The 24,017-nt window shown below is 45.5% G+C and overlaps 1 protein-coding gene across 1 annotated transcript in view; it reads right to left on the bottom strand.

The window, feature by feature from the left end:
• Positions 1-13,079, bottom strand: part of RPGRIP1 (RPGR interacting protein 1) — a 65,434-nt gene extending 52,355 nt beyond the window's left edge. The window contains 2 exon segments of the mRNA XM_034937273.3: positions 4,556-4,688; positions 11,600-13,079. Coding sequence (XP_034793164.2) covers positions 4,556-4,688; positions 11,600-11,684 — 218 coding nt within the window. The 5' untranslated portion in view covers positions 11,685-13,079.
• Between the last annotated feature and the right edge of the window lie 10,938 nt (positions 13,080-24,017).

Raw genomic sequence — 24,017 nt, 5'->3', positions numbered from 1 at the left:
ATAGCTATGTAACTTGCCCAAAGCCAGGGGCATAGAATCCAGATTAACCATTTAGCATCCATAATCTCAAGTACTCTTTGATTATCAACCAAGAAACAAGATTTTTTGGCCCATACAACCTTCTGACTTCACTCAAGTCACTAGATTCTCAAGTTCTCAACAATTAAAAAAAAAAAAAAAAAAATCGGCCCTTTGCGGTGGCTCACGCCTGTAATCCTAGCACTTTGCGGGGCTGAGGTGGGCGGATCACCTGAGGTCAGGTGTTCGAGACCAGCCTGACTAACATGGAGAAACCCTGTCTGTACTAAAAATATAAAATTAGCTGCGCGTGGTGGCACATGCCTGTAATCCCAGCTACTTGGGAGGCTGAGGCAGGAGAATCGCTTGAATCTGAGAGGCGGAGGTTGCGGTGAGCTGAGATCACGCCATTGCACTCCAGCCTGGGCAACAAGAGCGAAACTCCCGTCTCAAAAAAAAAAAAATCACCAACTCTGAAGAGTGCTGATCCACAATGGAGGCCTGCATTCCTGCAGATTCTTTTTTTTTTTTTTTTTTTTATGAGACAGAGTCTCGCTCTGTTGCTCAGGCTGGAGCACAGTGGTGCGATCTCTGCTCACTACAGCCTCAGCCTCCCGGGTTCAAGAGATTCTCCTGCCTCAGCCTCCCGAGTAGCTGGGATTACAGGCGCCCGCCACCACGCCCAGCTAATTTTTGTATTTTTAGTAGAGACGGGGTTTCACCATGTTGAACAGGCTGGTCTTGAACTCCAGACTTAGTGATCTGCCCGCCTTGGCTTCCCAAAGTACTGGAATTACAGGCATGAGCCACCACGCCCAGCCAATCCTGCAGATTCTAAACGAAGATCTTAATCACTCCTGGGGGTTACAATGGGAAAGCAAAACACTGCCCTTAACATTAGGAAACTGGTCTGACACAACTGGCCCTCAGTGTTGTTTGAAGCTAGCCTGTGCTATCTCCATTTGTTTTTATTTTCGTTTTGAGACCGAATCTCACTCTGTCACTCAGCCTGGAGTGCAGTGGCGCAATCCTTGCTTACTACAACCTCCGCCTCCTGGGTTCAAGCGATTCTCTTGCCTCAGCCTCCTGAGTAGCTGGGATTATAGGCGCCTGCCACCACACCCGGATAATCTTTGTATTTTTAGAAGAGACGGGGTTTCACCACGTTGGCCAGGCTGATCTCGAACTCCTGACCTCAGGTGATCTGCCCACCTCAGCCTCCCAAAGTGTTGGAACTACAGGCATGAGCCACCGTGCCCGGCCACTATTCTTTTGGACACCTCACAGAACATCAACATGAAACAAGTTCACTCCAAAACCATGATAGAATGATACAAAACAAGTCCACTGCCTAATTTTGTCTGCTTACAGACAAAATTAGTGTCACTGCCACCCACAAAATACCAAACATCCTTCTCTCCAGGTTAATATGAGTGACTGCAACTTCTTTACCAATCATGGCTTCAGCCTTGCACTAGTCTACCCTCCCTGTAGATAAGATTTATTGATACTTGAGTCCAGGAAGTTGAGGCTAAAGTGAGCTGAGACTGCACCACTGCACTCCAGCCTGTGTGCCAGAGTGAGACCCTATCTCAAAAGAAAGAAAGAAAGAAAAGAAATAAAGAAAGAAAGAAAGAAAGAAAGAAAGAAAGAAAGAAAGAAAGAAAGAAAGAAAAATTTATTGAGATACCGAAACACAGAATTGTGCTTGCTTTCTGACAGCACGAAATCTGGAGCAAACTTCTGTTTCCTTGGATCCTCCCCCAAAATCACCCAATCAAACAAAGCTTAGATACTATAATAAGTTCTAACACATTTGCTGAGATGCCTTTAGTTCCCCTGGTGTGCATATTCTCTAGCTGTAATGAATAAGCCCAGCTTGCTCAACTGTAGGTATGTTCCTGGTGGTCCTTGGCTGGAAGGCATTGACACCAGTATCTTCAAAATGTGTCCTAGAGATAGACCCCAGACTTTCAGAACTCCCATTCTTCCCACCTGTTTACCTTCCCTCACCTCCGTCTCAGATTTCTTTCCAGGTCCCCATTTTCTAAAGAAAGAAATCTAAGATCACTGTATATAATAATATGTTTTGAAGTTAAGAGTTTTTCCCACTGGGACAGGCGCGGTGGCTCACGCCTGTAATCCCAGCACTTTGGGAGGCCGAGGCAGGCAGATCACTTGAGGAAAGGAGTTCGAGACCAGTGTGGCCAACATGGTGAGACCCTGTCTCTACTAAAAATACAAAAATTAGTCAGGCATGGTGGCACATGCTTGTAATCCCAGTTACTTGGGAGGCTGAGGCAGGAGAATCACTTGAACCCGGGAGGCAGAGATTGCCGGTGAGCCGAGATTGCGCCACTGCACTCAAACCTGGGTGACACAGCAGGACTCTGTCTCAAAAACAAAACAAAACAAAAAGAATTTCCACCTCTGTTATGCACTAGGTATGATCTCAGGCAACTTATTTAACCTCTTTATGCTTCCTTTTCCTCTTAATAATACCTCTTCAGACTATTAAATGAATTAATACTTTTTTTTTTTTTAGATGGAGTCTTGCTCTTGTCGCCCAGGCTGGAGTGCAATGGCACAATTTCGGCTCACTGCAACCTCTGCCTCCTGGGTTCAAGTGATTCTGCTTCAGCCTCCGGAGTAGCTGGGATTTCAGGCGCCCACCACCACGCCCAGCTAATTTTTGTAGTTTTAGTAGAGACAGGGTTTCATCATGTTGGTCAGGCTGGTCTTGAACTCCCGACCTCGTGATCCACCCGCCTTGGCCTCCCAAAGTACTGGGATTACAGGCGTGAGCCACTGTGCCTGGCTAATTAATACTATTTCTAATAAATTAACTGGGCACGATGGCTCATGCCTGTAATCCCAGTACTTTGGGAGGCCAAGATGGGGGGATCATTTGAGGTCAGGAGTTTGAGACTACCCTGGCCAACAGGGTGAAACCCCATCTCTACTAAAAAAAAAAAAAAATTAGCCGGGCATGGCTGGGCACAGTGGCTCACACCTGTAATCCTAGCGCTTTGGGAGGCTGAGGCGGGCTGATTGCCTGAGCTCAGGAGTTTGAGACCAGCCTGGGCAGCACGGCCAGTTGTGGCAGTGGGCACCTATAGTCCCAGCTACTCGGGAGGCTGAGGCAGGAGAATCGCTTGAATCCGGGAGGCGGAAGTTGCAGTGAGCCGAGATCGCACCACTGCACTCCAGCCTGGGTGACAGGTGGAGACTCCGTCTCCAAAAAAAATAAAATAAAATTAGCCGGCCATGGTGGTGTGTGCCTGTAGTCACAGCTACTTGGGAGGCTGAGACAGGAGAATTGCTTGAACCTGGGAGGTGGAGGTTGCAGTGAGCCGAGACTGCGCCACTGCACTGCAGCTTGGGCAATGGAGTGAGGCTTCATCTCAAAACAAAAAAAAAATTACCCTGACGTGGTGGTGCAAGCTTGTAATTCCAGCTACTCAGGAGGCTGAGGGAGAGGAATCGCTTGAACCCAGTAGGCAGAGGTTGCAGTGAGCCGAGATCACACCACTGCACTCCAGCCCAAACAGAGTGAGACTCTGTCTCAAAAATAAATAAAAATTGGCCGGCGTGGTGGCTCAAGCCTGTAATCCCAGCACTTTGGGAGGCCGAGGCAGGCGGATCACCTGAGGTCAAGAGTTCAAGACCAGCCTGACCAACATGGAGAAACCCCTTCTATACTAAAAATACAAAATTAGCTGAGTGTGGTGGCGCATGCCTATAATCCCAGCTACTTGGGAGGCTGAGGCAGAAGAACCACTTGAATCCTGGAGGCGGAGGTTGCGGTGAGCTGAGATCATGCCATTGCACTCCAGCCTGGGCAACAAGAGCAAAACTTCATCTCAAAAAAAAAAAAAAAATCTCGAAAATAAATAAATAAATAAATAAATAAATGTATAGATAGCACTTACAACACGCCTGCAGGGATCAATACGATCTTTAGTTTTCTTTTGTAAATAAAGACCCCTTCTTTTACTTGCCCCTGCAGCCTTTTCTCCTCTGAAATTTTGACCATTCCTCCTATCTCCATCCCCTCAGTTGTGACCAGGGGAGGAATCTGTCCAGTCTCTTATTCTGTGGACTGAAATAGTATCACCCAAGCTCTTAATGATGCTCTGTGTCCTGTGGTCAGTCTATCGACATGTTTGGCAAAAAAATTGACTAAAGAAATATTGCTTCAAAAATTATTTTGGGGCCGGGCACAGGGGCTCGCATCTGTAAACCCAGCACTTTGGGAGGCCGAGGTGGGTGCATCATCTGAGGTCAGGAGTTCAAGACCAACCTGGCCAACATGGCGAATCCCCATCTCTACTTAAAAATACAAAATTAGCTGGGCATGGTTATGCATGCCTATAATCCCAGCTACTTGGGAGGCTGAGGCAGGAGAATTGCTTGAATCTGGAGGAGGAGGTTGCAGTGAGCCGAGATCATGCCACTGCATTCCAGCCTGGGCAACAGAGCAAGGCTCTGTCTCAAAAAAAAAAGAAAAAAAAAATTTAAGGAGAACTCTAAGTACCTTTTGATCTCATCCTGTTGCTTCCAAGAAAGCTCCTTCACCAACATGTGATCTTCACGAAGTCGAAAGAAACTGTCCTCCAATTCCTCCCGGTTCATCCTGCTCAAAGGTGGTTGAGTTTTCATATTCTTACCTAAAGTCCCAGAAAACAGTAAATGGACAGTATTTTTACACCTATTTTTTTTAACCCTTTAGATCTCTCATCACATCTTGTCCAGAGAGCATAAATCTATCTTGAGTCAAGTATTTATGAGGAAATTCAGGAAGTATGAGAAATGACTCTGGGCCAGGCGCAGTGGCTCACACCTGTAATCCCAGCACTTTGGGAAGCTGAGGCAGGCAGATTGTGAGGTCAGGAGTTCGAGTCCAGCCTGACCAACATGGTGAAACCCGGTCTCTACTAAAAATACAAAATTAGCTGGGCGTGGTGGCACGTGCCTGTAATCCCAGCTACTCAGGAGGCTGAGGCAGGAGAATTGCTTGAGCCTGGGAGGCAGAGGTTGCCATGAGCCGAGATCGTGCCACTGTACTCCACCCTGGGTGACAGAGCAAGACTCCGCCTTGGAAAAAAAAAAAAAAAACCAGAAATGACTCCTACTGGGTCCCTGGAGACCCTTTCTATATTATTACAGCATGAGGTATAACTCGACCTTCCATCTAGAAAGTACATTCTCTAGATAAAAATATCCAATTAGGCTTTTTTTTTTTTTTTTTTTTGAGACGGAGTCTGGCTCTGTCGCCCAGGCTGGAGTGCAGTGGCGCTATCTCGGCTCACTGCAAGCTCCGCCTCCCGGGTTCACGCCATTCTCCTGTCTCAGCCTCCCGAGTAACCGGGACTACAGGCGCCCGCCACGGTGCCCGGCTAATTTTTTGTACTTTTAGTAGAGACGGGGTTTCACCGCGTTAGCCAGGATGGTCTTGATCTTCTGACCTCATGATCCGCCTGCCTCGGCCTCCCAAAGTGCTGGGATTACAGGCGTGAGCCACCGCACCCAGCCCAATTAGGCTTTTATTTTACTTAATTTTTCTTTTTAGTTTCTTCTTCTGTTTTGTTTTTTGAGACAGGGTCTCGCTCTGTCACCCAGTCTAGAGTACACTGGCGTGATCTTGGCTCACTGCAACCTCCGCCTCCCAAGTTCAAGTGATTCTCCTGCCTCAGTTTCCAGAGTAGCTGGGATTGCGGGTGCCCGCCACCACACCCAGCTAATTTCTTTTTTTTTTTTTTTTTAGAGACGGAGTCTCGCACTCTCGCCCAGGCTGGAGTGCAGTGGCGCCATCTCGGCTCACTGCAAGCTCTGCTTCCCAGGTTCACACCATTCTCCTGCCTCAGCCTCCCGAGTACCTGGGACTATAGGCGCCAGCCACCACACCTGGCTAATTTTTTTGTATTTTTAGTAGAGACGGGGTTTCTCCGTGTTAACCAGGATGGTCTCGATCTCTTGACTTTGTGATCCACCCGCTTCGGCCTCCCAAAGTGCTGGGATTACAGGTGTGAGCCACCGTGCCCAGCTTAATTTTTGTATTTTTAGTAGAGACAGGGTTTCACCATGTTGGCCAGGCTAGTCTCCAACTCCTGACCTCAGGTGATCCACCTGCCTCGGCCTCCCAAAGTGCTGGGATTACAGGCATGAGCCACCACGCCCGGCCTATTCTTCTATTTTTTTCTCCTTATTAGGTAATTTGGACCTATACAAGGATTGTTCCCATGACTGTCTTCAAAAACCCAGTAAGGAAAAGGATAAAAACTTTTTTTGATTTCCAAGAACCATCTCGTTTGTTTTTTTGGTCAGGAGAAACTGTCCCCAAAGCTGCCTCCTAGGACAAGAGCCTCTGCTTGGTGTAAGCAGAGGAAACTAGAGCACACTTTTCATTGTGAGTGTTCACTGGCCCAGGTCTACTCTGATCTCATGGTGAATGGGAACCATATTTTCTATTTTTTTGCGTTTATTTATTTATTTATTTATTTATTGAGACAGAGTTTCGCTCTTTTTGCCCAGGCTGGAGTGCAATGGTGCGATCTCGGCTCACTGCAACCTCTGCCTCCCAGGTTCAAGCAATTCTCCTGCCTCAGCCTCCCAAGTAGCTGAGATTACAGGCGCCTGCCACCACACCTGGCTAATTTTTTGTATTTTTAGTAGAGATGGGGTTTCACCATGTTGGCCAGGATGGTCTCCATCTCTTGACCTCGTGATCCACCCGCCTCGGCCTCCCAAAGTGCTGGGATTACAGGCGTGAGCCACCGCGCCCGGCTAATTATTATTTTTTTTGACACAGAGTCTCTCACTGTTGCCAGGCTGGAGTGTAGTGGCGCTGTCTTGGCTCACTGCAACCTCCGTCTCCCTGTCTCCCAGGTTCAAGCAATCCTTGTGTCTCAGCCTCTCGAATGGCTGGGATTACAGGCATGGGCCACCACAGCCAGCTAATTTTTGTATTTTTAGTAGAAATGAGGTTTCACCATGTTGGCCAGGCTGGTCTCAAACTTCTGACCTCAGGTGATCCACCTGCCTCAGCCTCCCAAAGTGCTGGGATTACAGGCATGAGCCACCCTGCCTGGCCAATTTTTAAATTTTTTATAGTGACAAGGTCTCACCATGTTGCCCAGGCTGGGCTCAAGTGATCCTCCTGCCTTGGCCTTCCAATGTGCTGAGATTACAGGCATGAGTCACTGGCTAGATTTTTGAATATATGCTATAAAAATATTCCCTTAATGTGGTTTTATCTATTTGTGACATCAAAATTTTTTTTTCTCCGAAAACAATGTTTCTGAGGTGCTTAGAATGAAAAAAAAAAATACAACTTCCAAACCAAAGAACCTGCAGAATAATATTGCTAGGTAAACTAGGAAGGTAAGGTCACTAGGAAGAAAATTGTAACATGACCATATGCCTTTATAAAAATATTTATTTATGACAAATATTTAGGCCAGACGCGGTGGCTCATGCCTGTGATATCAACAGTTTGGGAGGCCATGGTGGGCAGACAGCTTGAGTTCAGGAGTTTGAGACCAGCCTGGGCAACACAGTGAAATCCCTCTCTACAAAAAATATAAAAATTGGCCGGATGCAGTGGCTCATGCCTGTCATCCCAGCACTTTGGGAGGCTGAGGCCGGAGGAACACGAGGTCAGGAGTTTGAGACCAGCGTGACCAACATGGTGAAACCCCGTCTCTACTAAAAATACAAACATTAGCTGGGTGTGGTGACGCGTGCCTGTAATCCCAGCTACTCGGGAGGCTGAGGCAGGAGAATTGCTTAAATCTGGGAGGTGGAGGTTGCAGTGGGCCAAGATCGCACCGTTGCAACAAAAGCGAGACTCCATCTCAACAAAAAACAAAAAACAGAAAACAAAAATTATCTGGGCCTGGTGGTGTGTACCTGTAGTCCTAGCTACTTGGAAGGCTGAGGCTGGAGGATCGCTTGAGCCTCGGGAGGCAGAGGTTGCAGTAAGCCAAGATCGCACCACTGCACTCCAGCTTGGGTGACAGAACAAGACCCTGTCTCAAAAAAAAAAAAAAGGTACTTCATTTACTTTTAGTTATTTCATAAATGACAGAAGTGAAATTGGACATGTTTGTAATGAAACCTAAAAAAGCTTATTTTTTCACAAAATAAACTTGTAAATATTCCCCTTTCTCATCTTCTATTTTTCTTTTATGATACTGAAGAAAAATATTGGATTCTTTTAGCTTTTTGGATATGTGGGTGGCTTCCAAACTGACTGGAACTCCAGGTAGGTAGTTCCTGAACAACGGTTTCCTATCACTATGACTCTTCTAACTTGAAAAATTATCTCAGTCAGTTCACGTTTCATGGACTTTGTGGAACAGTTAAAGCTTTCAGAAGCACAAAATTCTCAACTGTGTCCAAAATATACAAAGAACTCTTAAAACCAACAATATAAAGACAAATAATCCAATTTAAAAATTGGCAAAACTGGCCCCTGAATTAAAAAGAAAACTGGCAAAGGACCTGAATAGACATTTCTCCCAAGTAGATATACAAATGGCAAATAAGCATATGAAAAATGGTCAGTGTGATTATTCATCAGAGAAATGCAAATCAAAACCATAACTAGAAAGAATACTTTTTTTTTTTTTGAGATGGAGTCTCGCTCTGTCACCCAGGCTGGAGTGCAGTGGCACCATCTCGGCTCACTGCAACCTATGCCTCCTGGGTTCAAGTTTTTCTCATGCCTCAGCCTCCCAAGTACTGGGACTACAGGTGTGCACCACCTGGCCCAGCTAACTTTTTCTTTCTTTCTTTCTTTCCTTTTTTTATTTTGAGGCAGAGTCTCGCTCTGTCGCCCAGGCTTGAGTGCAGTGGCGTGATCTCGGCTCACTGCAAGCACCACCTCCCGGCTTCACGCCATTCTCCTGCCTCAGCCTCCCACGTGGCTGGGAATACAGGTGCCCGCCACCACGCCTGGCTAATTTTTTTTGTATTTTTTAGTAGAGACAAGGTTTCACCGTGTTAGCCAGGAAGGATGGTCTCGATCTCCTGACCTCATGATCCACCCGCCTTGGCCTCCCAAAGTGCTGGGACTACAGGCATGAGCCACCGCGCCTGGCCTTAACTTTTTCTATTTTTAGAATAGATGGGTTTTCACTGTTCTGACCAGGCTAGTCTTGAACTCCTGACCTCAGGTGATCCACCTGCATTGGCCTCCCAAGGTGATGGGATTACAGGCGTGAACCACTTTGCCCAGCCAAGAAAGAATACATTTTTAAAAAATACAGTGAGATAACACCTCAGTTACAAACAATAACAAGTGTTGGTGAGAAAGTGAAGAAATCAGAAGCATCATACGTTGCTGGTAGGAATGTAAAATGGTGCCACTGCTTTGGAAAATAGCCTGGCAGTTCCTCAAAATGTTAAACTAGTGTTACCGTATGACCCAGCAATTCTACGTCTAGATTTGTGCCCAGGAGAAATAAAAACAGGGGCCAGGTGCGGTGGCTTCTGCCTGTAATCCCAGCACTTTGGGAGGCCGAGGCAGGCAGATGACTTGAAGCCAGGAGCTGGACACCAGCCTGGCCAGCATGGTGAAACCCCATCTCTACTAAAAATATAAAAATTAGCCAGGCGTGGTGGCAGGTGCCTGTAATCCCAGCTACTTGGGTGGCTGAGGCAGGAGAATCACTTGAACCCGGGAGGCAGAGGTTGCAGTGAGCTGAGATCACACCACTGCACTCTAGCCTAGGTGACAAAGCAAGAATCTGTCTCAAAAAAAAAAAAAATACTGCTATGAACATTCTGATATACGTCTCCTGGTATATATGTGCAAGAGTTAATTTCTGCAAATTTTTAACTCCCGACCAGATGATCCACCTGCCTCAGCCTCCCAAGGTGCTGGGATTACAGACGTGAGCCACCATGCCCAAGCAATTTCTGCAAATTTTATACTCAAAAGTAGAGTTACATGTTCAACTTCACTAGATAATGGCAAATATTTTCCAAAGTGGTTGCATCATTTATACACTTACGGGCAGTGCATAAAGTGCCCTATCCTCAAAAAATAATTTTATAGAAGTGAAGTCAAGTGAAAATAGAATCAACGGTAGCCATGATTGGGATTGAGGGATGGGAAAGTGGAGAAAAATTACAAAAATACCTTTTTTTGTAGTTTTAGAGATAGGGTACTGCTATGTTGCCCAGACTGATCTTGGACTCCCGGGCTCAAGTGATCCTCCCACCTCAGCCACGAGTAGCTGGTACAGGTGTGAGCCACCAAGCCTGGCCAAAGTTAGAAAAATATGGTTTTTTTGGGGAGGGGGATGGTATGGAGTCTCGCTCTGTCGCCTAGGCTGGAGTGCAGTGGTGCGATCTCGGCTCACTGCAAGCTCCACTTCCTGGGTTCACACCATTCTCTTGCCTCAGCCTCCTGAGTAGCTGGGACTACAGGCGCCTGCCACAACGCCCAGCTAATTTTTTTGTATTTTTAGTAGAGACGGGGTTTCACCATGTTAGCCAGGATGGTCTTGATCTCCTGACTTCGTGATCTGCCCGTCTTAGCCTCCCAAAATGCTGGGATTACAGGCATGAGCCACCGCGCCCGGCCCTAAAAATATCTTAAATAACATGTGGAAGAAGCTCTGGTAGGGCTGAGCCCTTTCATCTTAAATTGCACACTTCTGCTTAGTGGCAGTGAAGGGCTAAGGGCTAATCACAAGGATAGACGAGTGAAACCCACTAGTTGTTCTTGGCTTTTGTTGTGCTGTTTGTGGTGGTAGTATTTAGCTTTACCTCCTAAACCCACACAGTAATACTTTTACTGTAAGAATTTAAGACTAAGTCTGGGCGCGGTGGCTCACGCCTGTAATCCAGCACGTTGGGAGACCGAGGCAGGCGGATCACTCGAGGTCAGGAGTTCGAGACCAGCCTGGCCAACATGGTGAAACCCCATCTGTACTAAAAATACCAAATTAGCCAAGCGTGGTGGTGGCCACCTGTAGTCCCAGCTACTCAGGAGTCTGAGGTAGGAGAACTGCTTGAACCCGGGAGGCGTAGGTTGCAGTGAGCCGAGATTGGGCCACTGCACTCCAGCCTGGGGGACAAGAGAGAGAGTGAAACTCCATCTCAAAAAAAAGAAAAAAAAAAAGAACTTAAGAATAAAATGTGAGAAGAGGGCCAGGCACAGTGGCTCACACCTGTAATCCCAGCCCTTTGGGAGCCCGAGGAGGGCAGATCCCTTGAGGTCAGGAATTTGAGACCAGCCTGGCCATCATGGTGAAAACTTGTCTCTACTAAAAATCCCAAAACTAGCCAGGCATGGTGGTGCACGCCTGTAATCCCTGCTACTTGGGAGGCTAAGACAGGAGAATCGCTTGAACCCAGGAGTCGGAGGCTGCAGTGAGCTGAGATTGTGCCACTGTGCTCCAGCCTGGGTGACAGAGCGAGACTCCATCTCAAAAAAGAAAAAAAAAATAGTGAGAAGACTGAAGAAAAGAGCTGAAAGTAAATCAGTCTCTGTGAAGGCCAGCAAGATGTTCCACAGTGAGAATTCTTTTAATTCTAAAAGGTGTCCATCCTCAGGTGTAGAAGTTACCTTTTGAGGCTGGTAGCACCAGAGGTATAGCATCTATGTCTCTAACTGGCAAGTCTCCTGATGTAGGGTCCACCAGATGTGACATGATCTCTGTTCCCAAGCTGTAAGAGATCCCAGAGGACACTGAAATAAAGGAAAAGTCCAGTCAATTACATGCAACTTTAGGATGTCTTCTGAAATGTGTACATAAGTTGCAGCAGGAATTTCTCAGCACTTTCATGATGGTATATGACATGTCACAGTCATTCTCATGGTAGTGTGGACAACTCTACACTAAAGAGTAACAACAAGTATTCAGGAGGAATGACTTGATCCAAAATGAAAATCAGTTTTTATGATTATGGAATTGATGGATATCATTTCGGATCATTTTTTTAAGTGTCTGCTCAGCCTGGAAGCTGATGACCATCCCTTTTCTCTGCGAAATAGGCCTCTATCCCTCTCTCCACTCAATTTACAGGGACTGACTCCCCAGGAATCAGTTTATAGCCTACAATCCAGTCCCCGAAGCCATTGCTGATTGGACCAGGGTTAATCGAATGACCCAAGACAAATGACCCTCGCTGAACCAATCAGATTCTATCTCCTAGGAGGTTGAAAATAAAACTGAGAAGTTTAAATTAGCCTCTGGGGTTGGCTAGAACTACTATGTAAACTTGGGAGCTCTGAAATGACCATATTCAGCTCTGTGGCCTGAATAATCAGGAAATCCTGTCTATAGAGTTGCCTCATACTCTGGCCAACACTTTTTTTCCTGGATGATAGTATCCAGTCTAGCCGGGATTACAGGCACTCACTACTGCACCCGGCTAATTTTTGTATTTTTGGTAGAGATAGGGTTTTGCCATATTGGCAAAACTGGTCTTGGACTCCTGACTTTAGGTGATCTGCCTGCCTCGGCCTCCCAAAGTGTTGGGATTACAGGCGTGAGCCACCACACCTGGCCTCTTTCTCTTTTTTTCTTCTCTTTCTTTTCTTCTTTTTCTTTTCTTTCCTTCCTTCCTTCCTTCCTCTCTTTCTTTCCTCTTTTTTTTTTCTTTTGGCAGGGTCTTATTCTGTCCTCCAGGCTGGAGTACAATGGCACAACCACGTTTCACTGCAGCCTCCACCTAGGCTTAAGCGACCTTCCAGCCTCTGCCTCCCAAAGTCCTAGGATTAAAGGCATGAGCCACCGTGCCAGGCCCAGTCTCCTGACTTTAAATACTATGTATGTATATGCTTTTGTCTCCAAAATTTTTGTCTCCAGCTTCAGATTTGTACAATTTTGTTTTCTGTTTTTTGCTTTGTCATCCGGGCTGGAGTGCAGTGGTGTAATCTCAGCTCACCACAACCTCCACCTGCTGGGTTCAAGCAATTCTCCTGCCTCAGCCTCCCAAGTAGCTGAGATTACAGGCATGTGCCACCATGCCTGGCTAATATTTGTAATTTTAGTAGAGATGGGGTTTCACTGTGTTGCTCAGGCTGGTCTTGAACTCCTGGCCTCAGGTCATCTGCCTGCCTCAGCCTCCCAAAGTGCTGGGATTACAGGCATCAGACCGCAGCCAGCCCAATTTCTTATTTTTTTAAACATTTCTCTTGGCATGGCTACTAGATATCTCAAATTCACTTTTCCCAAACAGGAATTTTGATTTATCTTACCAGTCTCATCTTTTCCCAGTCTTTCCCTAGGTCCATAAATGCCACTACCGTCCTACCAATCCTGCAGCTTTGATTCCTCCCTTTCCCTCACCCATTAGCATGTTCTCCAGGTTCTTCCTTTAAAACATGTATCAGCCAGGTGCAGTGGCTCATGCCTGTAACCCCGGCACTTTGGGAGGTTGAGGCGGGCGGATCACCCGAGGTCAGGAGTTCAAGACCAGCCTGGCCAACATGGTGAAACCCTGTCTCCACTGAAAATACAAAAAATTAGCCGGGCGTGGTGGTGGGTGCCTTTAATCACAGCTACTCAGGAGGCTGAGGCAGAAGAATTGCTTGAACCTGGAAGGCGGAGGTTGCAGTGAGCTGAAATTGTGCCATTGCACTCCAGCCTGGGCAACAAGAGCAAAACTCTGTCTAAAAAACAAACACAGACAAAAACAACATATATTAGCCTGTCTCCACCACTAAAATTCAAGTGATCTGTGTCTCTTTCCTCAACTACCACATTTTTTAACGCTCTCCCCATTTTCCTCTCCCATCCTCCCTTATTTCTGCCTGAAACATCCAGAGTGACCTGTATAAAACAACCCAGTTCATAACATTTCCTTGCCAAAAGTCTCCAAATGGCTTTTCATTACACTTAAAGTAAAATTTACACTTTTTTCCAGGGCCTGTAAAGCCCAACCTCATCTGATCCCCTTCTTACTCCTCCAATCATACCTTGTACCTTCCTTCCTCTAGCTCACAACACTCCTCACCACTTGCCTTCTCTTTGCTCTCCCAACCATCAAGCTCTTTCTTGCTCTTTTTTTTTTTTTTGGAGATGGAGTCTCACTCTGTCACCCAGGCTGGAGTGCAGTGGCGCGATCTCGGCTCACTGTAACCTCCACCTCCCGAGTTCAAGTGATTCTCCTGCCTCAGCCTCCTGAGTAGCTGGGACTACAGGCACGTGCCACCATGCCCGGCTAATTTTTTGTGTTTTTAATAGAGACGGGGTCTCACCATGTCAGCCAAGATGGTCTTGATCTCCTGATCTTGTGATCTGCCTGCCTTGGCCTCCCAAAGTGCTGGGATTACAGGCTTGAGCCACTGCACCTGGCCTCCTTCTTGCTCTTTATTTGGCTGACTCCATCCGATCCTTTGGTCTCTCAAGCATCTTTTCATTTGCCAGGAGGCCTTTCTCTGACTTTGGTAGCTGAACTGAGCACTTCCTCTTCTCTTACCAGTCTTATACTCTATCACCTCACCCTGTTTATTTCCCTTGTGACATTTACTATACACAGAAACTACCTTCATTTATTTATACTAGTTTATTGTCTGTCCCCTCTCACTAAAACATAGTGACTTTGAAGGCAGAAAAATGGTTTATCTTGTTTACCTCTATAGATGCAGTACCTGAACAGTTATTGGCACATAGCAGGTACTCAATAAATAAACACTGAATGTATGAAAAGTAGAATGAACGAACAAGAGAGGGAATGACACTGAGGGGCTGAAGTGAGTCAAAAAGTTCTTAAAGCATTCTGTTATTGATTCCAGTCTTTTCCAGTTTTGTCTCCAAAATTTATGTCTCAGCTGGGAGCAGTGGTTCACGCCTGTATTCGCAGTACTTTGGGAGGCTGAGGCGGGCAAATCATCTGAGGTCAGGAGTTCAAGACCAGCTTGGCCAACATGGTGAAACCCTGTCTCTACTAAACATACAAAAATTTGCTGGGCGTGGTGACATGTGCCACCACAGAGTGATCCCAGTTACTCAGGAGTCTAAAGCAGGAGAATAGTTTGAACCCGGGAGGCGGAGGATGCAGTGAGCAGAGATCGTGCCACTGTACTCCAGCCTGGGTGACAAGAGAGAGATTCCATCTCCAAAAAAAAAAAAAAAAAAAAATTTAGGTCTCCAGCCTTGACTTTCAGATTTGTACAAATTCTTTTTAAACATTTCCCCTTTCAAATGTTTCCCCTAGTAAACATACTAGACAACTGAAACTCACCTTTCCCAAAGAGGAATTGTAATTTCTCTTACCAGTCTGATTGTTTCCCAGTCTTTCTCTATTTCCATAAATGTCACTATCTGGCTCTGTTCCTACCTTTAGGTTCTATAGTAGAGTCTTGTGTCCTATACAACAAATTCTCCCTTTTTGTTGAAGCTAGTTTGACTTGTCAACTGGAGAAGGGTGTTCAGAAGCTTATTTTGAACAAACAGAGAAATATAAAGAAGAAAGCAAAAAGTATAATGGAGAAATTCTATCACCTAGAGAAAACATAAACATTGTATTGATCTGCTTTCTGGGCAATTTAACTTGAATTGGATAATTCATACTCTGTTCTGTAACATTTCATTTTTAAAAATCACAATAAATGGAGAGCATCTTTCCAATGTCATAGTCTTAAATAGATCTATACAGATTTCATAGCATGCCTATTTTAAGAAAGCTGAATAATCACCCCAAAGTTTATGTACTTTCGCAGGTTAGACCTAGGATTACAAGTAAATCTCAGGCCAGGCACGGTGGCTCACATTTGTAATCCCAACACTTTGGGAGGCTGAGGCGGATGGATCACCTGCGGCCAGGAGTTTGAGACTAGCCCGGCCACATGACAAAAGAGCTGGGCATGGTGACAGGCGCCTGTAATCCGGCTACTCGGGAGGCTGAGGCAGGAGAATCGCTTGAACCCGGCAGGTGGAGATTGCAGTGAGCCAAGATCATGCCACTGCACTCCAGCCTCGTGCCACTGCACTCCAGCCTGGGCAAAGCAGAGTGAGACTCTGTCTAAAAAAAAAAAAAAGTAAATCTGCATTTAGTTTACAAGTAAATCTCCATTTGAAGTACCATATATAGGGGCGTGGCACAGTGGCTCATGCCTGTAATCCCAGCACTTTGGGAGGCTGAGGAGGGCAGATCACAAGGTCAGGAGTTTGAGACCAGCCTGGCTAACATGGCGAAACCCCATTTCTACTAAAAATACAAAAATTAGCTGGGTATAGTGGCGCATGCCTGTAGTCCCAGCTGCTCTGGAGGCTGAGGCAGGAGAATCGCTTGAGCACAGGAGGTGGAGATTGCAGTGAGCCAAGATTACACCATTGCACTCCAGCCTGGGCGACAGTGTGAGACAGCGTCTCAAAAAATAATAATAATAAATAAAATAAATAGAGTAGCATCTACAGGTTTGCTTAGTCACCCACCTTCCTAGTTTCCTACTCTAGAAAAGTAATGTGAAGAAAAAGGAAAGGTGACTGCATCATAAGCTTGGTCCTCTGGACCTGAAGCCATTTGCAAAAATGGAGCTGCAGTAGAAGGGATGCTGTTGTTCTTAATATCTGGGCCCAGAGCACATTGACACACCACCAATGCTATATGGCACTATGGAGCAATTGAAAAGTATCATTGAAACTGAAGTCAGAGAAGCTCTAAGAATGAAATGGAGTTTATTGGAATGCCAGAGAAGAAAAGCTAGTTGAGACTGTCAGTGAAGGCGTGTTGAACATCCAGTGGCCAGATTTAATTTCTCAGGAATAAAAAAGTGGAATGTAGGCCAGGCGCAGTGGCTCACGCCTATAATCCCAGCACTTTGGGAGGCCGAGATGGGTGGATCACAAGGTCAGGAGATCAAGACCCTCCTGGCTAACATGGTGAAACCCCATCTCTACTACAAAATACAAAAAATTAGCCGGGTGTGGTGGCACGCGCCTGTAGTCCCAGCTACTCGGGAGGCTGAGGCAGGAGAATGGCGTGAACCCGGGAGGCGGAGCTTGCAGTGAGCCGAGATCGCGCCACTGCACTCCAGCCTGGGAGACAGAGCGAGACTCTGTCTCAAAAAAAAAAAGTGGAATGTAGATTCTAAAAGGGTTTATCAATTGTTTTGAACTCAACAGGATGAAAGACTGAAGAAACTTCCAGCCAGCGTGGTGGCTCACGCCTGTAATCCCAGCACTATGGGAGGCTGAGGCAGGCTGATCACGAGGTCAGGAGATCGAGACCATCCTGGCCAACATAGTGAAACCCTGTCTCTACTAAAATACAAAAAAATTAGCCAGGCATGGTGGTGCATGCCTGTAGTCCCAGGTACTCAGGAGGCTGAGGCAGGGGAATTGCTTGAACCTGGGAGGCAGAGATTGCAGTGAGCTGAGATCACGCCACTGCACTCCAGCCGGGTGACAGAGTGAGACTCCTTCTTAAAAAAAAAAAAAAATTTCCTTGCAGTGATATTCAGAATTGCAGTGCACTTGGACAAGTGTAGGTTAGTGAGGGTGAAGAACCCTTTACTAGTGATAGATGGATAGACGTATAAAGCCAGCTTGATGACATCAGCAATTAAAATTTTCTTTTCCTCCTTTTTCGAGACGGAGTATCACATTGTTGCCTGGGCTGGAGTGCAATGGCGCAATCTCAGTTTACTGCAACCTCCGCTTCCCGGGTTCAAGCGATTCTCCTGTCTCAGCCTCCAGAGTAGCTGGGATTACAGGCGCCTGCCACCATACCCAGCTAATTTTTTGTATTTTTTAGTAGAGACAAGATTTCACAATGTTGGCCAGGCTGGTCTCGAACTCCAGACCTTGGGATCCGCCAGCCTCGGTCTCCCAACGTGCTGGGATTACAGGCATGAACCACCCTGCCCAGACTTCTTTTTTTTCTTTTTTACACTCTATCACTGGGCAAGCATTTAAAATTTTGTAGCCAGTTCCCCTTACTCTGATTATTATTATTATTATTATTATTTTTTGAGACAAGGTCTCACTCTGTTGCCCAGGCTGGAGTACAGCGGTATGCTCTCACCTCACTGCAACCTCTACCTCCAGGGTTCAAGCAATTCTCATGTCTCAGCCCCCCAGGCAGCTGCAATTACAGGCACAAGCCGCCACGCCCAGCTAATTTTTGTATTCTTAGTAGAGACAGGGTTTTGCCATGTTGGCCAGACTGGTCTCGAACTCCTGATCTCAAGTGATCCACCCGCCTCAGCCTCCCAAAATGCTGAGATTACAGGTGTGAGCCAACACGCCTGGGCCAAGAGTAGATTTTTAAGTGTTCTCATCAAACACAAAAAATTGATGAGCATATGAGGTAATACATATTTTAATTAGCCCAAGATTGGGCAGGCGTGGTGGCTCACGCCCGTAATCCCAGCACTTTGGGAGGCTGAGGCGGGCAGATCACAAGGTCAAGAGATCAAGACCATCCTGACCGTGGCCAACATGGTAAAACCCTGTCTCTACTAAAAATACAAAAATTAGCTGAGCATGGTGGTGCGCACCTGTAGTCCCAGCTACTCGGGAGGTTGAGGCAGGAGAATTGTTTCAACCCAGGAGGCAGAGGTTGCAGTGAGCCGAGATTGAGCCACTGCACTCCAGCCTCACGACAGAGAGAGATTCTGTCTCAAAAAAAAAAAAAAAAAAGCGCAAGGTAGCCATTTTCCACTATATATATATATATATATTTCAAAGCAACAAATTTTACACAATAAATATATACAATTTCAAATTGTCAATTAAAAATTAATTAATTTGAAAACGAGTTTTATTCATTCTGCAGATAGTGGATACATTTCTGAGCAAAAGAGCAATATAATTAGAGCTATGGGCATTAGGAAGATTCATCTACTATTAGTGATTTGGAAATTGGGGAGAGAACAGTGTTAAGAGGATATTGCTATAGTTCAGGCAAGAAGTCTTGAACTAGGGAAGGAGGGGGGTGGGGGATGGAAGAATAGGATGGGTCATGAAGACACTGAGGAAGGAGAATCAAAAGATGTGACAACTGGTTGGATGTGAGATAGAGTTAAGAGGGTGACAGGATTAAAGATGACTTGGTAATGTTGTGCTGGATGCCTGGGAGACTGGTGGTACAATAGAAAGTGAATAAACCAGGCCAGGCGCGGTGGCTCATGCCAGTAATCCCAGCACTTTGGGAGGCCGAGGCGGGTGGATCACCTGAGGTCAGGAGTTCAAGACCAGCCTGGCAAACATGGTGAAACCCCGTCTCTACTAAAAACACAAAAATTAGCCGGGCATGGTGGCGCATGCCTGTAGTCCCAGCTACTTGGGAGGCTGAGGCAGGAGAATCGCTTGAACCCGGGAGGCAGAGGTTGCAGTGAGCAGAGATAGTGCCAGTGCACTCCAGCCTGGGCGACAGAGTAAGACTCTGTCTCAAAAAAAAAAAAAAAAAAGAAAAGAAAATGAATAAACTTATTTCATTCTTCTCAAAAACACCCATAGGGAAGACATAGGAAACTATAAATATGCATCATATAGAAACTTACAGTTTTTGCTTCCTCCAGATAGCTGTCGCTAATTCTTTTCTCTCAATGTTCTGGTGTCCTTTAGTACTCTAGGTTCCAATCAGCTTGTCCTTCTGGCTTGTTAAAAGAGGAGCTAATCCAGTTCTGTTTAGCTTTTAAGATGTTAACTCTTTGTACATCAGAGTGTGTGAAGGCTGTGCTTTTTCTCTATGCATGTTTGACTTGGAGAAAGAGCAGCTTAAAGGGTCCTTAACAGATCCACTTCTCAACTAAAACTAAAGCTGAGAACACATTTGCGGGATTTGAGATTAAAAGAAATTTGTTGGTATTCAGAGGATGATCTTTAAATCTTTTATTTATTTATTTATTTTGAGACAGAGTTTCACTCTTGTTGCCCAGGCTGGAGTGCAATGGCGCGATCTCGGCTCACCGCAACCTCTGCCTCCCAGGTTCAAGCAATTCTCCTGCCTCAGCCTCCCGAGTAGCTGGGATTACAGGCATGCACCACCACAGCCAGCTCACTTTGTATTTTTAGTAGAGACGGAGTTTCTCAATGTTGAGGCTGGTCTCGAACTCCGGACCTCAGGTGATCTGCCCGCCTCGGCCTCCCAAAGTGCTGGGATTACAGGCTTGAGCCACCGCGCCCGGCCGATATTCTTTAAATCTTTATCTGAAGGGCAACAACAGTGGGAGTTGTTCTGGAGCCCTGAGATCCCTTTGAAGAGAACAAACACTGCACCGTTGGTGGGATCAACATGCCTATTCAGTCCACGTGTGCCAGTGCTTTCGAGTAAGAGAATGTATATCTTCCATTTCACCGTGACCACCGTTTCGAAACCAAACTTTGGGATGTAATTATGAAGCAATAGGATTTGATATAAGAAAATTAAATGTTCTTAAAAATTCTGCATGGCTGGTCACTGCATTCATGTTATATATTAAGTGGAACACGGTCTCAATTGTTACATAAAATCCTCTTTATTTATTTATTTATTTTGAGATGGAGTTTCGCTCTTGTTACCTAGGCAGGAGTGCAATGGTGCGATCTCGGCTCACTGCAACCTCTGCCTCCCGGATTCAAGCGATTCTCCTGCCTCAGCCTCCTGAGTAGCTGGGATTACAGGCATGCGCCACCACGCCCAGCTAATTTTGTATTTTTACTAGAGACAAGGTTTCTCCATGTTGGTCAGGCTGGTCTCGAACTCCCGACCTCAGGTGATCCACCTACCTTGGCCTCCCAAAGTGCTGGGATTACAGGCCTGAGCCACCACGACTGGCCTAAATCCTCTCTTTAATGCACTGAATGGGTGCATTGAGAAAGCTCCATTCTGGTTATTGGCATGAGGTTCGGGGATTTCCAGAAGGATGAACACATAGTTAATGGGCCCCATGTGACTTCCTCTAAATCCCATGAAATAATAAAATAAAATAAAATAAAATAAAATAAAGCTGGGGAGACAATTAGGAAGTAGAGAAAGTATCCAGGACACATACATTTCCCAGTGAAGAGAGGAAAATTCAATATAATATTTTACCAGGTTTAAATGACAGATTTATAAAATTTAAAAGCTGGGCTTTTATGCAGTTAAGGTTGCTTCTTGCCCAAGCTATTTCTTGATAAATCTGGGATTTTCTGTCCTTTTTTAAGATGCTCTAGCCAGAGACAGTGCAGGACAAAATTAATTTTGAAGTAAGGCAAGTTTGTGTTTGATAATCGTGTTCTCTTTTCTGAACCTCTGACTTTTGTTAATTTTTTTTTTTTTTTTTTTTTTTGAGACGGAGTTTCGCTCTTGTTGCCCAGGCTGGTGTGCAATGGCACAATCTTGGCTCACTGCAACCTCTGCCTCCCGGGTTCAAGCAATTCTCCTGCCTCAGTCTCCCTAGTGGCTGGGATTACAGGCACCCGCCACCACACCCAGCTAATTTTTTGTATTTTTAGTAGAGATGAGGTTTCACTATGTTGGCCTGGCTGGTCTTGACCTCCTGACCTCAGGTGATTCACCCGCCTTAGCCTCCCAAAGTGCTGGTATTACAGGCGTGAGCCACTATTCCCGGCTGACTTTTGTTAATTTTTAAAACATCTCCTCCTACCTCTTTCAGGCAACCAGTTTCCCTTAACATTCTCATTACATCTTGGAGTGAATTTACGTGATACTTTTTCCACTAGGCTTAATGTACTTCTCAATGTAGACAGTAAGGCTTTGTTCTGTGTTAAAGAAATTTCAGGCCGGGCACGATGGCTCACACCTGCAATCCCAGCACTTTGGGAGGCTGAGGTGGGTGGATCGCCTGAGGTCAGGAATTCGAGACCAGCCTGACCAACATGGTGAAACCCCATCTCTACTAAAAATACAAACATTAGCTGGGCATGGTGGCAGGCACCTGTAATCCCAGCTACTCACCAGGCTGAGGCAGTGAGAATCACTTGAACCCCGGAGGCGGAGGTTGCAGTGAGCCGAGACTGCACCATTGCACTCCAGCCTGGGCAACAAGAGCAAAACTCCATCTCAAAAAAAACAAAAAGAAATTTCAGTCATTGGCCAGGCTCGGTGGCTCACACCTGTAATCCCAGCACTTTGGGAGGCCGAAGTGGGTGGATCACCTAAGGTCAGGAGTTTGAAACCAGCCTGGCCAACATGGTGAAACCCTGTCTCTACTAAAGATACAAAAACAATTAGCTGCGTGTGGTTGCGAGTGCCTGTAATCCCAGCTACTCTGGAGGCTGAAGCAGGAGAATCACTTGAACCGGGGAGGCGGAGGTTGCAGTGAGCCGAGATTGCGCCACTGCACTCCAGCCTGGGCGACGGGGCAGAACTCCGTCTCAAAAAAAAAAAAACCAGAAATTTCAGGTCAGGTGCGGTGGCTCATGCCTATAATCCCTGCACTTTGGGAGGCCGAGGTGGGCGAATCACGAGGTCAGGAGATCAAGACCATCCTGGCTAACATGGTGAAACCCCGTCTCTACTAAAAATACAAAAAAATTAGCTGGGCGTGCTGGCGGGCGCCTGTAATCCCAGCTATTCAGGAGGCTGAGGCAGGAGAATGGCGTGAACCTGGGAGGCAGAGCTTGCAGTGAGCCGAGATCACACCACTGCACTCCAGCCTGGGCGACAGGGCGAGACTCCGTCTCAAAAAAAAAAAGAAATTTCAGTCATCAAAAAAGAGTTGGGTATATTATTTTATAATAACATTCTGATTACAAAAGTAATACATGTTCACAGTAGATACAGAAAAAAATGAAATGTATTTGTAATCCTACTATATAGATATAACTACCATTATCATTTGGTATGTGTATGCATATAAGCATACATAATATTTATAATAAAAATGAGATTATTTTATTTTTAAAAATGTATTTTAAATTTATCATAATTAGGCCAGGTGCGGTGGGTCATGCCTGTAATCCTAACACCTTGGGGGGCTGAGGCGGGTGGATCGCTTGAGCCCAGGGGTTCGAGATTAGCCTGGGCAACATAGAAAAACTCTGTTTCTACTTAAAATACAAAAATTAGCCAGGCATGGTGGTGCCTGCCTGTAATCCCAGCTGCTTAGGATGCTGAAGTGGGAGAACTGCTTGAGCTCAGGAGGTTGAGGCTGCAGTCAGCCAAGATCGAATCACCGCATTACAGCCTGGGTGACAGAGACCTTGTCTCAAAAAGATAAGAAAAGAGAAAAAAAAATTCATAATTGTGGTAAAGTACACATAACATAAAATATGCTATCTTACTTATTTTTAAGTGTACATTTCAGTAGTGTTACATATATTTTCACTGTTTTGCATCCAATCTCCAGAACTTTTTCATCTTGCAAAACTGAAACTCTATACAAACTAAATAATAAGTCTCCATTTCCCCCTCCCTCCGGACCCTGGTAACCACCATTCTTTTTGTTTACAAGGGTTCAATTACTCCAGATTATTTATTTAAAAAGTCTCTTTAGTTTTCGATAACCAATACACCACAAACAATGGACATTTTAAAAATATCATTAAATGTTATTTTATTACATAATTTTAATGGCTGCTTAATATTCTATTCTATAAACATATAATTTATTTAACTAATGCCCTACTGAGGAGCATTTAGATTGTTCATTTTTTGCCATTATAACTATATCACATTAAAATCTTTACTTACATCCATAATTATTTTTCTAAGATGCATTACTAGAAGTAGAATTGCTGAGTTAAAGAGAATTTGCATTTTTATGGTCTTCAGTACTTGTTTGCCAACTGTCTGACTAACCTTCTGAAAGGATCTACCAGCTTACACTCCTATCAGCTGCATCCATGTATTTGCATTTTAACATTAAGAACATCTTTTTTTCAAACATCTATTTCATAGACAAAAATATGAATTCATGGCCGGGCGCAGTGGCTCACGTCTGTAATCCCTGCACTTTGGGAGGCCCAGGCGGGTGGATCACGAGGTCAGGAGATCAAGACCATCCTGGTTAACACGGTGAAACCCCGTCTCTACTAAAAATACAAAAAAAAAATTAGCTGGGCACGGTGGCGGGCGCCTGTAGTCCCAGCTACTTGGGAGGC

Source organism: Pan paniscus, chromosome 15, assembly GCF_029289425.2.
Source record: "Pan paniscus chromosome 15, NHGRI_mPanPan1-v2.0_pri, whole genome shotgun sequence".
Lineage (NCBI taxonomy): Eukaryota > Metazoa > Chordata > Mammalia > Primates > Hominidae > Pan > Pan paniscus.
The sequence above is the reverse complement of the archived record's forward strand: the minus strand, read 5'-3'. Positions and strand labels throughout refer to the sequence as shown.